The sequence below is a fragment of the Hemicordylus capensis genome, chromosome 2 (genome assembly GCF_027244095.1).
Source record: "Hemicordylus capensis ecotype Gifberg chromosome 2, rHemCap1.1.pri, whole genome shotgun sequence".
In the NCBI taxonomy this organism is placed as follows: domain Eukaryota; kingdom Metazoa; phylum Chordata; class Lepidosauria; order Squamata; family Cordylidae; genus Hemicordylus; species Hemicordylus capensis.
The window spans coordinates 25308021-25325744 of NC_069658.1; the positions used below are offsets into that span (position 1 = coordinate 25308021).

General features: G+C 41.8%; 2 protein-coding genes across 9 annotated transcripts in view; both read left to right on the plus strand.

Moving 5' to 3' along the window:
• SPEF2 (sperm flagellar 2) overlaps positions 1-17724 on the plus strand; it is a 228601-nt gene that overhangs the window by 183285 nt on the left and 27592 nt on the right. For all 8 annotated transcript variants that reach the window (XM_053292083.1, XM_053292085.1, XM_053292087.1 and 5 more), the window contains 2 exons: positions 13749-13855; positions 15784-15966. In XM_053292083.1, the coding sequence (XP_053148058.1) occupies positions 13749-13855; positions 15784-15966 (290 nt within the window). The remainder of the gene's footprint in view (positions 1-13748; positions 13856-15783; positions 15967-17724) is intronic.
• LOC128343283 (zinc finger protein 862-like) lies at positions 1978-4877 on the plus strand. Its single transcript, XM_053292107.1, has 5 exons — positions 1978-3094; positions 3187-3404; positions 3493-3701; positions 3795-3918; positions 4018-4877. Exons 1-5 carry the CDS (start codon positions 1997-1999, stop codon positions 4400-4402), a joined length of 2034 nt encoding a protein of 677 aa, XP_053148082.1. The 5' UTR covers positions 1978-1996; the 3' UTR covers positions 4403-4877.

Here is a 17724-nt window from a genome sequence, read left to right on the forward strand (position 1 = left end):
TACTGTAAGTACACTTGCACATGAATCCTAGAATGTGTATAATCAGAGAGCAATTTTGGGGAGTACTTTTCTTGTTATAAGGAAGGAATTCAGGCAGAAACTTCCCAATAGTCCTCATTCATACCGTATGTACAAAAAAGACAACCTCCAGAGTAGCCCTTGCACCTTAGAAATGCATCTCTGTGTTGCGGCTTTCCAACACTGTGTGTGTGTGTCTGTGTGTGTGTGTGTGTCTCTGTGTGTGTGAAGAGCTAGGCTGCATATATGCAATCCTCTTTACATGTCCTATAGTAGCAGCAGTAAATTCAGCCATTGTCACAGTCCTGGAACCAGGTCTTTTCTCTTCCCATTATGTATAGTGTACAATTAAACACTTATTTGTGAGCATTCCTGTGAGCCTGGTCTCATGCTATGGGAAATATTCCTTGGACTGTCTATCTGCTGCAATTCCACAGATGCATAAAAAGAGTGCAGAATTTAATATTGAGTTCAGGATGTAGCTTCCTGAGAATCTTCACATTTTATTTCTGTTTTCTTTGTTTTTAATTTTTTTAGGAACAACATACACATAAATATGTAATCACAGAAATGTCAAATAAACAGTAACCAGTGTTATAGTCCAGATAGGTGGATAATTGTATACAAATTGTCCATTGTAAGAGAGGAAATGAACTTATACAAACATTTATAGCAAGTAATAGCAAATAGTAAAATGGGGGGGCAGTTTCACACCTATCTCTTAATTAGGAGAAAGTATCTTTCCATTAGCTTATTTGATCAGCAGTGGGATACGAATATGACGAATATGAATGCGACAAATATTTATATACTGCTTTTCAACCAAAGTTCCCAAAGTGGTTTACATTAATTAATTAATTTAAGTAAATGGCTCTCTGTCCCCAAAGGGCTCACAATCTAAAAATGAAATGTAAGATCAACACCAGCAACAGCCACTGGAGGGATGCTGTGCTGGGGTTGGATAGGGCCAGTTGCGCTCCCACTGCTCAGTAAAGTGAATCACCACTTTAAAAAGGTGCCTCTTTGCTCAGTTAGCAGGAGTTTACTGAGGGGGATAGCAACCACTGGGTATCTTGTTTACATATGTATAAAAGTACCTTGTTTACATTCTGTATAAAAGAATGCCAAGTTACCATAAACTGGTCTTCTTTTGTCAGAAGCAAGTTCCTAGCCCTCATTAGCTAAGATACACTTGAAAGCACGTGGCCAATCCCTGCTGGAATATCAGACACCCAAACAGTTGCTGAACAGCATCTTTTAAAATCATATTGAGGGTTGGGCTTCAGTACTTACTTTGCTTTCCCCAAGACTAGAAAAAATATGCAAAAGAATAGGAAATGTACAGAATAAATATACAATCACAAGACAAATTTGGCAAATCTGCTCACATTGCATCATTTTATACAGGATGGATGCAGCATTTAACTTTTCTTGGCAAAGAATTTGGATTACTGATGTAGAAAAATATATTGGCTGCCATCCAGAGCAATGAACTGCTTGTGGAAGGACAGTATGCTAGCACAAAACTGTTGCACTACATCTGGAGCTTGCATTCTAGACTTGTGTAGCATTACGGCAAGCATGCTTGCAGTAGTTACCCAACAGTTGTGCAATTGTGGCCTGCCTCATTTATTTTAGTGGGAGCTTATCACTCTTGAGCAATTGAAATTTTTAGTGCTACCAAGCCATCCTCTTGCACTAGCACCACAGTGCTTGTTCCGCATGCAGTTCCTTGCTCTGGATGTGGCCATTATATTTGGCAGGACTTCCCACAGCCTGGAGTTTTTCGACTTCATGGCAAACTTAAATATGGAGTTCACATTATTGTTTAAATGCTAAGTAACAGCACTAGAAACCAAAGTGAAAATGTGGGCGCAATGATGACAAAACCTGTTTTCACTGAGTTATATTTCAAATCCTTATAGCCATAGCTGCACTGAAGCAATTTAAAAGCAAGAAAGTAACGCCAGGCAACCAAATGCAATCAAAGAAGAATAGTCAATTTCCAAAAATATGGCCGTCAAAATACCCTTGGCTAAAGCACGACAGTGAAAGAGACGTAATGTACTGTGCTTTGTGTCGGAAACACAATGTGGATTTAGGGGAAAGCACACACAATTTTTGTTCTGGGACTGATGATTTTCGACTTGACTTAGTCAACATACACCACAACAGTGAAGCTCATGCCTGGGCTAACTGTATGGAAGCAGCCAGTGGTTCTACCCCAGACACAGCTACCACCGAGCAGATGTTAAAGAGCATGAGTAAAGAGACCATAGGGAGAATAGAAAATCTCTTTAGGACATGCCATGCCATTGCCAAAACTGGGCGCCCCTTCACCGATCTGGACTGGATGTGCAAACTGGATGATATGAAGGGGGTCAATATCGGTTCTGTATTCAGAAATGACAAGGCAGCAAGAATCTTTATTCACTTTATTGCCGAAGTGGAGCGGAGGACCTTGAAAGAGAAGCTAGAAAAATGCAAGTTCTTCTCACTCATTAGTGATGGCATTACAGACAATGCAGTCACAGAACCTGCCTTGGTTTATGTACGCTTTGCATTACAAGGGAAAGTCCATTGCCAGATGGTTGGGGTTCAATCTGTGGACCAATATGATGCTTCAGCTGTGAAAAATGCCATTTTGAAAACATTACAGACCAATCTGCAGCTCAACTTGCCAAGCCAAGACTGGGCAAGGAAACTAGTTGGCTTTGGAAGCAATGGTGCAGATGTTATGGTTGGACAAAACAATGGGGTGGCTAAACTCTTGAAGGAGATCCAGCCCTGTGTTCAGAGTGTGCACTGCCTTGTGCATCGCCTTGAAATGACTTACAAAGCAGCACTAAAGAGCATTCAGCCATTCACTCTTCTAACAGGTCTCTTGCAAAATATGTACTATTTTTATCATAACTCCCCACTGAATAAAAGCAATCTCAAGCTAGCATATGAAGCTCTCAGACTGAGACCAGCTATTCCTTCTCGAATTGCTGGCTCCCGATGGCTTCCCTGCCTACAGACGGCCCTTCAGACTCTTCTTAAAGGATACCCTGCAATTGTCTTACACATGAGTAAGGTAAAGGCTCTTTAATGAGTTGAGGGGGTGGTGGTAAATAAGTGGATTTTTCCTGAACATTTTCCTGAATTCTTTTTCTTGCTGAGTTCCAGATACAAGAAGAGCCATGTTCCTTAAATCACCAGAAAGCCAAAGATCTCCTAAATCTACTTCAGCAAATGGAGATTGTTAAGTTTTCCCACTTCTTGATGGATGTCATTAATGTCCTCAACATTCTATCTCGCGTGGTGCAGGATCAAAATTCTTCCATCGCAGATGTATTTGCAACCATTCAATCAACAATGGAAATACTCAAAATGTATCAAACAAGGTTGGGTATATTTAACAAGTACTGCATATATTTCCAGCTGCATGTAACTCAGACACATTATATATTCCTTAAATGTGATATTTTTCAGATTGGGGCCAAGGGAGCGTCTGGTGGACACTATCTCACACTTTCATGGTCACCACCTTGTAGGAAATGGCGATATATCGGCTGTCCGGCTGGCATTATTGAGCAACCTTTTAAAGCAGCTACGTGATTGTTTTTGTGACGCTAGTGAAGAAGTACTGAGAGCAAGCACTATTGGAAGTTTTAAGCTGTGGCCAGACAAAATCAAAGAAGGTATCCATGTTGTGGTAGCACGAATGCACATGTATGGATTACTTTCTTTCTTAAAATGTCTGTTTCATTTCCTGAATGTTCGAATTCTTGCAGAATTTGGTGAGACAGAAGTGACTGTCTTGACTAAGTATTATGAGCCGGTTCTAGAATGTGCCAGTGTGAAGGTGGATGAAGTTGAGACCGAGTGGAACATGCTGAAAGCAGAACTATATAATAGGTAAGCTGGTAAATGCCAGCTTCTTGAAATGTAAATACTTTACAGATACATTTTGAGAGCTGTGGGGAAATCGAATCTAATAACAGTTCTCCTTTCTAGATATCAAAGCATCCGGAGCTTAACATGGGATTCAGTGAACACGGATTATTTTCATAAGTATCCAAACATCCTGACACTGGTAGATCTGGTCCTGACGCTGCCGGCAAGTTCAGAGGAGGCAGCACGTGGCTTTGGTCAAATGAAGCTGACTATGATGCATCTACGTTCAAAGCTAATGTTGGAAAGTGTGACGGACCTCATGGTCATTCAGATGAATTCTCCAGATATCAACCAGTTTGACCCCAAAAAGGCAATTCAGTTGTGGAATATTTCCTTGCAGAGGAAGAGAAGACTCCAGGTGGGTCAGTGGGCAGTTCACCGTGAGAAATCAGGTTGTTCATCAGACTCAGAGTGGGAAAGGGAAAGTTCATTCGGAAGTGATTAAATTATGCTCCTTTATGTCTTCACAAACATGCCCCCTTTTGTCTGCACAAGCCATTTTAGTATGGGCATGAAGAACTTCTAGCAACACTACCCTTCTGCTGTCTGCATAGGAGAAACAGGCCAGTCTCCACACAAATGAAAAAGTCAACACTCAACACATATCCAACATAAAAATACAACAAAAAGATGAAGAAATCAATGAGAGAATATTTCACTCTCTGAGAATGCTCTGTTACTGATCTGAAAGTCACCATTTTACAATGAAGGAACTTCAGAGGAAAATGCCACCATGAAAATGGATGGCGGCAATCTAAGAATTGACTTAGCATATCAAGGAAGGCTGCTTTATCGACTATTACTGCTGTTTGTTGTGAATTTTCACTGTACTGATCTCTTACCTTTTAGCTTTATGTAGTAATAGTCTTCTGCTACTACGATGACGACGAATATTTATATACTGCTTATCAACAAAAGTTCTCAAAGTAATTTACACAGAAAAATAGTCACTGACTATACCCATCCCTTAGCCTTCTGACAACTCCTTTACAGTTTTCTCTCTCTATCTCTCTCCTAATGTGAGTAGTCTGTAGAAGATTATGCTGAAATAAAACAACAGAGTCTTTTGGTATCTTAAATACTAGAACAGCTGGAAGTTGAAACAATTGTTCCATTTTACTAAGCACTATCTGAATAAATAGTGAGAATCTAATACAACTTAACACTAGAAAAAATAGCATTTTGGCTGTTTGAGGCTTTTTATTACAAAACTTTTTATTACACTTTTAATTACAAAACTGGAATGTAGAACTTAGCCAGGCAAGGCTCCCAAACAACATGAACATTAAAACATGTTCTAAAAAGTATTAAAGGCCTATTGTTTAAATACTGCATTATCTTGTTAGGTAATATAGAGTAATATGAAGAGAAAGAACTTCTTCAAGTGATTCCACCAGATGGTATTTGGAAATATATATTTTCCAGGTAAAATTGTCAGTATTGACTAAATATAAGAACATTTATAAATATGGTTATTTATTAATGGCATATGACTCCAGTGAAAGAAAATGAGACTATTCCCACAATCACTGGGAAGCGGGCTAAGGGAGATCCGGGAACTACCGGGCTTGTAGGTGAACCCGGTGCTCCCAAGGCAGCTAGGCCGCCTAATTCCCCCTCTTCTTAAATGAGGTTAATGGAGCAAACAGTCGTTAACCTCATTTATTTGCTAGTGTGTTGCCGTGGTGTGTGGTGACACATGAGTAGACCCCCAACCAGGAGGCTATAGCCAGCCTCCCGGGCTTGGGGGTCTCTTCAGGATGCCCCACGCACTCACGCGGGGCATCCTGGAACTTCCAGGGGTCGGGTGGCCCACGATCCCTGCAGCCCTCGCCTGCTCCATGATGCTCTCCCCGCAGACCCGACAGAAGCTCTTCTCACAGATTGTGAGAAGAGCCTCAATGTGCCATACCTAATGACAGAGATGTAAAGGAGAAAAAAGTTTTGCTTTCAGGTATGGTGGATGTGTGTTAAAGTTATTTATTTGTTTAAAATATTTATACCCCTGGGGCGGCTTACAACATTAATAAAATAGATACAATATACAGGTGAAACTCAGAAAATTAGAATATCTTGCAAAAGTCCATTAATTTCAGTAATGCAAATTAAAAGGTGAAACTGATATATGAGACAGACGCATTACATGCAAAGCGAGATAAGTCAAGCCTTAATTTGTTATAATTGTGATGATCATGGCGTACAGCTCATGAAAACCCCAAATCCACAATCTCAGAAAATTAGAATATTACATGGAACCAAGAAGACAAGGATTGAAGAATAGAACAATATAGGACCTCTGAAAAGTATACAGTGTACTGTGCTTGACTGGCCAGCAAACTCGCCTGACCTGACCCCATAGAGAATCTATGGGGCATTGCCAAGAGAAGGATGAGAGACATGAGACCAAACAATGCAGAATTGCTGAAGGCCGCTAATGAAGCATCCTGGTCTTCCATAATACCTCATCAGTGCCACAGGCTGATAGCATCCATGCCACGCCGCATTGAGGCAGTAATTGCTGCAAAAGGGGCCCAAACCAAGTACTGAATACATATGCATGCTTATACTTTTCAGAGGTCCGATATTGTTCTATTCTTCAATCCTTGTCTTCTTGGTTCCATGTAATATTCTAATTTTCTGAGATTGTGGATTTGGGGTTTTCATGAGCTGTATGCCATGATCATCACAATTATAACAAATTAAGGCTTGACTTATCTCGCTTTGCATGTAATGCGTCTGTCTCATATATCAGTTTCACCTTTTAATTTGCATTACTGAAATTAATGGACTTTTGCACGATATTCTAATTTTCCGAGTTTCACCTGTAAAATAAAAGATTAATGAAGTTAAACAAGTTAAAAGACCAGGCTAAAGCCACATTTAAAATTGCAATTTTTTTTAAAGTTTCAAATTAAAAGTTATTATAAAAAGCTAAAAACTGAGGACTATAAAAACTAAAGAAGCTATCAGATATCAGCAGCAGATAAAACATTAAGCCTCCTTTAAAAGATGTGTTTTAATTGTTTTTTAAAAACACTGAGGGAGAGAGCAAGGTGTAGCTCTTTGGGAACAGCTGTCCAAAGCCAAGGGGCTGCAGCCAAAAAGGCCCTGTCTCTAGTCAGCTGATTTCTGTTAGTGGCAGGGCCATGAGCAGGGCTTGAGACGCCAAGCAGGGCCTTGCAGGTTCATTTAGGTGATTGTGGTCCGACAGGTACCCTGGCCCCAAGGCATGTAGATCTTTAAAGATCAATACCAGCACTTTGAATTAAGCCTGGAAATGGACAGGTAACCAATGAAGCTGCCAAAGGGAGGGTATAACACTCATGAAGCGACATGCCCACAAGCATCCTTGCAGCAGCATTCTGGACCAGCTGAAGCTTCCAAACCATCTTCAAGGGCAGCCCCACTTAGAGTGCATTGCAGTAGTCCAATCTGGATGTTACCAAAGCATGAGTGATTGAGGTCAGGTCCAACTTCTCCAAGTAGGGCTAGTATGCCTCCAAGCTGGCATACTAGCCATAACTAGTAAAAAGCACCTCTGCACATCGCCACCACCTGTGCCTCCAAGGACAGTGTTGGGTCCAGAAACACCCGCAAGCTGTGGACTTTGTCTTTCAGAAGGAGTGTGATCCTGTCCAAGACCAGATTTACCTCACTACTTGGATGATCATTTTTATCTGATCCAGATAAATCCAGAGCACTTCCATCTTATCTGGATTAAGTTTCAGCTTTCTTTTTTCTTTTTTTTTGTCCCCATCCAATCCAGAACAGCCTCCAAACCCTGGTTCAGAGCACCCACTGCCTCCCTGGTGTCTGCTGATTTACAAGATAGGTAGAGCAGATGACATCTTCCAGAGATTTCATGTTAAACAGATGTTAAACAGCATGGAGGACAGAATAGATCCCTGGGCACCCCATATGCCAAAGGTGTCCCGCTGCACCACCTTCTACCCACCAGGGTAGGAGCAGAGCCACCATATAACCATGCCCCCAAGTCCCAACTCAGAGATACCATGGTCGATAGTATCGAAAACCACAGAGAGGTCCAGGAGAATCAACAGTCACACTCCCTTTGTCTATCTCCCAGTATAGGTCATCCACCAGGGCAACCAAGGCAGTTTCTAACCCGTATCCAGGCTGGAAGCCAGTCTGGAAACGATCTAAGTAATCAAATTCATCCAGGGCTGCCTGGAGCTGAGATACTGAGTCAGAGCATCCTGGGGGGGAAGTAAATACAATATTTACATAAAACAAAAAATTAGGACAATTAGGGATGTTATGAGACTTGCTGTTGCACCCATTAACAATTCAGTTGGGTCACATTAAAGATATTGTTAGTAAATAGGAAATTAGTTTTTAAGCATTCTAGAAACTGCATTGGAATATAGCAGAGATATTGGATTCAGAGAGCATGGAATATGCTTTTTATCATGGAATTAGCATGTGTATTTAGTTTTTTTAAAGAGAAATAATGAATGTGGTGTTATGTTTTTTGTTTGTTTTTTTAAAGTAGAATAGATTTCTTATTGGAAATATTAAACATGGTCAGAATACTTTTTAAAGATACTGGTTGACATCCTAACACAGCACATGCATTCTATCATCAGTGCTGATGCTGCATTAGCCCCAATGCTAGCCCCCAAACTTCTGAAGTGCTGGGGCTGGCGCAGCATCTGTGCTGATGTTGGAAGTGCCCATGCTGCATAAGGATGTCAGCCAGTATGTTTGATTATGGTAATATGAAATACAGGAGGCCCTTCTTTATTTGTCCAGGTTCCATTGTTGCCTACAAATGTGAATATGGAAACTACAAATAAACCATAGGCCTATGGGAATCCAGAGGTTAGATTCCGCTAAAATTGCCAAAAAAGCAGCAGGGGGGAGCAGAAATAAGAGAAGCACAGCACAGTATCTTGCTCTCCAAGTCTCCAGCTCTCCAGTAATGACCCACAAAACCGGCAAATCCTCTGATTTTTCATGGGGACTTTTGGTTTTTAAAGAGCCACAAAATGTTTCTGCACTGCCTCCAGACCAGAAATGACACCGGAGGTCATTTCTGGTGGCATAAGAACCAAAGATAGGCAAAAATAGCCTATTTTTTCTACCGCAGATAAGGAAACCGGGTCTCTAAGACCTGACCACGGATATGTGAAATGTTATCTGCAAAACTGTGGATAATGAGGGCCTCCTGTGCTGTAACACATATGGAATAATCAAGACTGAACTAAAAGTGAACTTTGCTCCAAAGCAGGAGTTGAAAACTGGGAGTGGGCAATTTCAGGGACAAATCGGGGCAATTTCAGGGACAGCAAAGTTTGTAAAAGATTCAGGGACTTTTTGTTGCCACGGTGGCGGCAGCTGATAGTTCTTTTTATAGCTTTTTTATTTTTATTTTTCTGTCACTGCCTATAACAATATCATTAGCAAAATTCTTCTCAGCAGCTACTAACAGCCAACAACATTCTATCTTAGCCATTATGAGGAAGAAACATGGCAGCTCCTGAGAAGAGTTCTGCTACCACCACCAAATTCCCACCAAATGACAGGTCACAAAAATGGGAGGGGAGCCCAATTGGTTTGTCAAATTACGAGTCATTGTTGATTGTTGTATATTGTCATATAGTAAAGCAAGTGTTTTGGAATATTGTGGTCCTGACAACCACCTGAAGCCAAGATACTGAAGAAAGTAAAACAATTTCTTTGAAATTACTATTTCTAAGACTCTGCCACCTTGTAATGGCTCATAACAAAAATTCTTACAATTTTTACTGTCTGGTCTTACCTTTTTGTTTACAATCTCTTTGTGGAAATTTGTTATGCAATATAATTTCCTGAAGTGGACAAATAATGCCTTTTACATATTGCTGGATGCTGATTGCATCAGTCATTCAAGGCATGCAACAATGCCCAAACAATGTTCAGCATTGCTCCAAATAGTCACAGCATTCATTTATTTATTCATCCAAACATTTTACTTGGTGTTTACTTTGAATTGGTATCAGCAGTGAGAGAGGGTCACTTTTATCAAAACCTCCTCCCACAACCATGCCGCGCTCAAATTATAACAAAATGAATTTTAATCATCAACAAAAGAAGAAATGGAACTTAAGAGAATATTTTAAGGCAAATTGCAGGAAGATGAAGAATGCCACATGAAGAATGAAATACCTTTTGCAATAAAAACAAGTTTGAGGATATTGTCTCTCTCACGTATATGCCAAGGATATCACCCGTACTCTGGATAAGACACCTTAAATGCACCTGGCTCCAGAAGGTATCACAGTATATGCACAATCTTCTTCAGTTCCTTGATGCTTCCAGAATTGTAGTTGCCACTGTAGATGTAGAGTTCGGCTACCTTCACATGCATGCTGGCCGGCTGACAAAGTAGAGCTTGCTAAAAATAGCCATGGAACAAGGGGCCACTGTGCATTAACAAGCAGTAGCAGAGGAAAAGACTCCTTGTCCCCACCCCAGCTCATCACCAGTGCTCTCTCTCTCTCTCTTCCCCCCACCCCCCATATCTGTGAGGAATGAGTTTTGTTCTGGGTGGCAGTACCAAGGCATTGTCTGTACACGTGCATTGACATTCAGAGCGGGGCCTTCCTGATTCAGCCTGAGCTACATCTAACATTAACTAAGTGGACATTTTTAAAAAAAACAACTTGTGATCGCGCACACTTGTGTACGACTTAGAGGGAACACTGCTCATCACTTAGCAGTAGAGCTTAGAAGATAGTATGCAGTGTACCTGGAAGTATGCTTTCTGCACAAGCATAGCGACATGGGTGACGGCTGGGTTTTTTGGCGACTCCACAAGCATCCACCCTGTCCATCTCCCTCTGCCCTAGTTGGCGCTGGCAACGAGCCAGCAGATGGGTGAGTGACATCATTAGCTACTTAATGACATCAATGGCTACTAGTCCGGTGTCTATAGGCCAGCTTCAGAGGCAAGATGCCGCTAAATGCCAGTTGCAGGGGAACAACAGCCCTTACTCCTTGCCCGTGGCCTTCTTGGAGGCACCTGGTGGGGCACTGTGTGAAACAAGATGCTGGACTAGATAGGCCTTGTTCTTCTCACCACCCAGTGCAGGTCACTGGGCAGTGACACAATCATCCTGCATACTGACACTTTGCCAGGACTGATGGGGGTGGAGGAAGAGAAGCAGGTGGGCAGCTGCAAAGGCAGACCGTGCATGGCTTCCCTGGCCCAGCCTCGGTCTCGTACACACCAACTCTTTGCCGGCACCAACCAAGGTGGAGAGAGGGATCAGGTGGCTGTGGAGGCAGGTCCCACCTCCGTGTTCACTGCACATGGCCACCTGCACATGAGATTTACCCCTGGCTTTCTGCTCCTCTGTACTAGAGGTGGAGGTGCACCTAGGTAATTTTGGCGCCTGGACCTAAAGGCCTTTGGAGCCCCCCACCTTGCTGGAGCCCCCCTGCAAGTTAAACATCATCCCCCTATACACACACACACACACAAATACTTGTTTCTGTTTACATGCATACATCAAATAAATACATATACATATTCAACTGTAGTCGAGATACTGTAGTCAAATACTTTAAAAACCATTCTCAGTCTTCTGTGGACATTTTATATATGAATTTTGAGAATTTATAGCATTCAATTATGGCATCCAGCCAGTGATCATTTGAGAATCAATCAGGATTTCAGATATTATTTTTTTAAGTCTTACAATTAATCCTTGCTCAGAGCTAACTGACAACCAAATTAGTGTCAATTGAGTGGGTTCAATGTAGCATTTGGTACTTCCTGAAATCTATATATATTTTGCTGTCAGAAGTCTGGTGAAAAATTGTTCAATCGTTGGCAGTCCCATCCCGACAGCTTGCATGATTCAAGCCCAACCTAGTGTTGTAAAGAGCACTGCTGACATGAAAATAACATGCCTCATTCGCCACAAGGCATATCTTGTGGTACAGTCTCTGTACCACAGTCTCCCATGGAATATTTGTTTATTCAAGTACAGTACACTTACACCATGCACAATCAGTACAATTAGGTGCTTATATTGGCCTAAAGTGAGCAAATTTTGCTTTATATCAAGGGTTCCCAATGGGGTACTAGTGGAGTGTTTCCTTGTCTTGAACTGTTTTTATATATGCTGCTTGGTTATGCATCTGTAGTTGCTAAAAGCTGTGCTGCATGGACGCTTAATTAAAGAATAAGGTTAAACTCTTTACCTGCAGATTGATTCCTCTGTAAGTATATTGTAGTTCCTCTAAAGCAGGACTGTGCAACATTGATCCTCCAGCTGGTTTTGGACTACAACTCCCATCATCCCCAGCCACAGTAGCTAGTAGCCAGGGATAATGGGAGTTGTAATCCAACATCTCAGGTTCAGACGTTGTGTAGTCCTGCTCTAATTCTGTACATGCCACCTGCTTTCATATATCAAATAAAATATATATCAGGAGCCAGCGTGGTGTAGTGGCTAGAGTGCTGGACTAGGACCGGGGAGACCCGAGTTCAAATCCCCATTCAGCCATGAGACTAGCTGGGTGACTGGGCCAGTCACTCCTCTCTCAGCCTAACCTACTTCACAGGGTTGTTGTGAGGAGAAACTTAAGTATGTAGTACACCGCTCTGGGCTTCTTGGAGGAAGAGCGGGATATAAATGTAAAAATAAACAAACAAACAAACAAACAAACAAACATTTGCTTGAAGTGGATCAGGCCTGCACACTTTGGTGCTCCATGCCAAACATAGTCCACCCCACAAGTAGGGTGGCCCATCAAGTGTGCCAATGAACATCCTCTTTTTGGCCTGGGACTACAAAAACAAGATTGGCAAGCCAGTCACCCAGTCCATAGCTAGTACCAGCTTGGTGGGTCACAGTTTGCTACTTGCCTACAGGGTATCATGCAGGTCTTACAGCGATTCAAAATGTGCAGTCGTATGTCCTGTATTTTAGGAATATAAATGTGGCATGTAGTATATCTAGGAATGGCGGGGACCATAGGAAACTGCCTTATACTGAGTCAGACCCTTGGTCCATCCAATTCAGTATTGTCCACACTGGCTGGCAGCAGCTCTCCAAAGTTTCAGGCAGGAGTCTCTCCCATCCCTACCTGGAGATGCCACAGATTGAACCTGGGACCTTCTGCTTGCTAAGCAAAGTCTGCCCTGGTTGCATATGAATGGGAGACTTGATGTGTGAATCACTAATGAAGTTGTTGGCCTCTTAAGCAAACAGAGTGATTTCAAAGTAGCTAACTTAGCGAAGGGGGACAAGTCATGCTTGCTACCACAAGGCCAGCTCTTAATGGGGTAATATTTTAATAGTGCTTAGTTATGACTAGCTTAGTCTGGATCCTGCCCACAGTCTTTAATGAGTGCATTATGCGCTGCTTCCCATTTTTAGTTCTGGAAGTTAGTCATGGATCAGATGAAAAGTCAAATGGAACCAAAAAAAGAGGGGGGAATTTTAACGTTTTAAAATGAGTATGCCTTCCAAAGGCAGCAGGTCAAAACTATTTTTCAGTTCTATTAATAAGTTTGTGAATTAGTTTCTTATCACATGTATAGTAGATTAATAGATATCCACAGCTACACATAGTATGTGTTGGATTTGAAGCTATCTAAGAGTGTGGAACTCTAGAAAATTAAGATTCTAGTATCTCTAGTATAGTAAATTACAGATACTGTGATTCTGATTAGGAAGCAAATGTTGGAAAGATATTTTGATAATGTGATGGATTTTGAAATTGTTTATATGAATTCTATAGTGACACATCTTTCTTCTCTCTTGTCCTCTGCCTAGGTTTAATACTAAGTAAAACATTCACTGACATTCTCTTTGACTTGATCACCTTGAATCTTGGCTCAAACATGCTTCCTGATGCCTGGATGCAGCTCACCGCTTATGATGTGGGTATTAACTATACTTGTAATGCTTGTAGTTTTTAACTTGGATCTCTTGCCATGTTGATTGGATAAACAATTTAGACTGTTGTCATTTTACAAAAGTAGGACATATTGCTAAGAGGGGGGTATGTTTCAGTCTGTTTGAAAAGTGAAGTCTATACCTCTTTTGCTTACAACATGGGTTAAATTCCCCCATACACACACACACACACACACACACACACACGCACGCACACACACACACACACACACATTTGATTTATATACTGCCCTTCCAAAAATGGCTCAGGGCGCTATATATATACATACATAGCACAGCAATAGAAATAAATTCAGCTTGTTTTCCGCAAGCACCACTGCATTCTTGGCCGTCTCACAACTCAGCTGAGTTGTATGTGTGGCACAAACCTGGCAGCCACTGAAAATGTCCTTCTCCAAATAAAAGGCTTGTTAAAATATATGGAGGGGGAAGACTTGCATGATGGTGTTGAAATGGTGTTGCGACTTGGCTTGTTTTCTGCTGGAGCACTGACTACTATTATGAGGTAAACCAGGAGTTCCTAACTTTGAGTCCTGGGATGTAGTTGGACTACAGTTCCCATAATTCCCAGCCACAACTGGGAACCCCTGAGGTAGACTCCATGTGATGAGAGGCATTAAACTGTCCTTTTCCTAGACTCTTCACAGAGCGTGAATAGCATCACTTCAGTCCAACATTCAGAACCAGACATTTCGAGGCCGCATTTGCACGGAACACGGAACCGAGGGTCCAATGGGCCCACAGCTCCGCCCTCGTGCGCTAAGCAGTCCCATGCACTAACCTGTCTACATTCAGACATACCTGCCAGGACACAAACTGCAGTCAGGGAGACTGCAGAGAGGAGTGAAGAGGAGTCCGCATATGTACTTGTCCCCTTATCCCATGACTGCTAAGTTTCTCAGGAGTCTGATGAGGAATTTTGACGAAAGCTTTTTGGAAGTCCAGGTATACTATGTCAGCTGGATCACCTTGATCCACACACTTGTTGACACTCTCAAAGAACTCCAAAAGGTTTGCAAGGGCCAACATTGGCATGTTCAGACGTCACGGAAGCAGCAGCAGTAGTAGTGGGTGGGTGTGCTTGGCAGGAACTGTCAGCTCTTCCATACTTACTTGCAGCTATTATGTGTGGAGCCGTCCAGAGTCTCACAGACACATATTCTAGTGCTGGGAAAGCACTAGAATATTTCTGTTATTATCTTTGTCAGTGAGACAGAATCCTGTATGTGTGGTTGTAATACATGTATTCTGTGTGTGTGTGTAATATATGAATGTATACAAAAGATGTGGTCCTTTGAATTGTGTGAAATTGTCGAGACTTAACCATCCATTTCTCTCCCTGTCAGCGACTAACATTCAAACTAAGTTGCTCCTGAGTAGTCCTACTTAAATTCAGTAGACCCTTAGAGTAACTCCTGAGTAGTAATTGAGTAACTTTTTGTTTGTTTATTTAGCACATTTCTCTTCTGCCCCATATAAAAAATTTCCAGGCGGTTTACAATTTAAAACACATCAATAATTAAAACATTAACATAATTAAAACCATTTAAACTATAGATAAAAGCTCTAAAACGCAAAACTTTAAAATGACAAATTGAAAGTCTGATTAAATGGGTATGTGTTCAGATTTTTCTTTAAAACACTGAGAGAAGGGGAGGCTCTAATTTTGTTTGGGAGCACATTCCAAAGTCCTGGGACAACCCTAGAAAAGGCCTAGTTTTGAGTTGACATCAGCCAAGCTGGGGCAACCAGAACCGGACCTCCCCTGATTATCTTAATAAGCAGCAGGGTTCATGAAGAAGAAGGCATTCTTTGAGACGTAGTCTGGATGTCAGCCACCGTGTAAAAGAACTGTATTTATTATCTCACCGTTTGTTCTTTTACTTTACAGCTACAGAACCTGGCACAGTTGCTAACGGTGCACTCAGACACAGTGAACTGGCGCAGGTTCTTGCTGGGAACTTCCCAGCCTTGGCCAATGCCCTCTGTGACGGAGCTGCTTGAGACACTGCAGCGGTTCAAGGCTGTGGATGAAGATGGAACAGGCTTTGTCACACGAGAACAATATGAGCAGGTTGGAGGAGTTCTTGCTTCTTTTCACTTGAAGGATCTGTGGCTGTGGCTGTGATCCAGCAGATGTTAAATATTTTAAGTCAACGGGACACACAGCCACTCAGTTTTCTGTGATCCCCATTCTGTGGTTTTACGCCCTAGCAATGCATGCACCAACTCTATATGTGCTGCTGAGATTTTTACTTTATTTTGGTCAACATAGGCCCATTCCAACCCCTACTTTCTTTTCCAAAAGTAGAGAAGCATTCCTGGTTACAGGAGACAGAGATAGCATGATCCCCGAGTGTTCTTTCCCTCTCACTGGTGGTGGTTTTTACAAGAGAGAGTATCCAGTGGCTGCTTCTTGAGACAGTCCAGGGAGAAAGTAATTTCCCAGTTACCGGGCCCTTGTAGTCCAAGGACTTTTCCTCTGGCTCAGAAGGGTCTGGAGCTTGAGAGCTGAATCGAGTTCAATTAGGCACCACCACTACTCAAAGTCTGCTAACACAGCTTAAGTAATCTCTGTATCTGCTGATCTTTCACGGCCATTATTTAGGAACATAGGAAACTGCCTTATACGGAGTCAGAACATTGGTTCATCTGGCTCATTATTGTCTACAGTGACGGGCAGCAGCTCTTCAGGGTTTCAGGCAAGAGACTCTCCCAGCCCTACCGGGAGATCCCAGGGACTGAACCTGGGAACTTCTGCATGCAGGCAATGGACTTTGTATTCCATTGCCATAAATGGGGCAAGCAACATACTTCCAGATGCCTGCCCTGCCCAGACTCTCACTCTACAAAGTTGGACCATGTGGTAGCAACACATGTCACCAGAAAAAGGAAAAGAAACAAACCCCATCAGGGATGGAAAAACCACAAAGAGATGCAGCTTTCAATATTACATCCACCCACACAGCATTGTGGTATTTTGCATAGCAGAAGTAGAGAGTAAAAACATACTAACAGCTCCAGAGTCAACACAGGATGCTAGATAGAACATCCTTTTGGTTCAGTATCTGATATGTGTCCTCTGATCTTTGGGCATATTAAATCTGAGCAAAACCAAACCTTTGTTTTGCTATAAGTTACATTGTTTTTGAGAAAAATCAGAAGAAATTAAACCCACTCCTAATCTTTTAGTTATTCCCAGCTGAAGTCCCATTAAAATCCATTGGACTAAAATAATCATAACCAGTTTTTCTAGTTTAGCAGCAGGATTGGAGGTGAGGCTATAATGCCCCTGGTATGATGCTAGCGAGATTCAAATACTCTTATACTGCAGATGTGGGCTTAGCGAGTACTTTTTAAAAGCCTATCAACTTGCAAAAAATCTTTCTGACATCGGTAGCTTTCAAGTCAATTGCTCTTAGTTGTCACCATGAAACAGATTGATGCTGGAGACATCAGGGTTTTTTGGCGGTTTTGCTTTTTTGGGGGTTGGTTTTTTTCTTTTTCTTTTTGCCTTTTTTCAGCATCTTTTCCTGTGGTGTACACACTCATTTCTATAGTCAAAGAGTTTTGAAGCACTACAAAAACCTGCAAAAGCTGCAAACAGAGACAATAGTGAGTGTGCATGCCACAAGCAATAGTGAGCATGCATATCACAGGCAATAATACCTCTGCCATACCACCTTAATCTCTGTGAAAAACTGCTGTCTGCAGCCAGAGTCCAAGCATGGTTTCCCTGGACCTCATACAAACCAGTAACACAGACCTCTCTCCCCACCATTCCTTGTTCTTAAAAAAAATAAAAGTGACAAGGAAAGTTCTAATTAGCCAA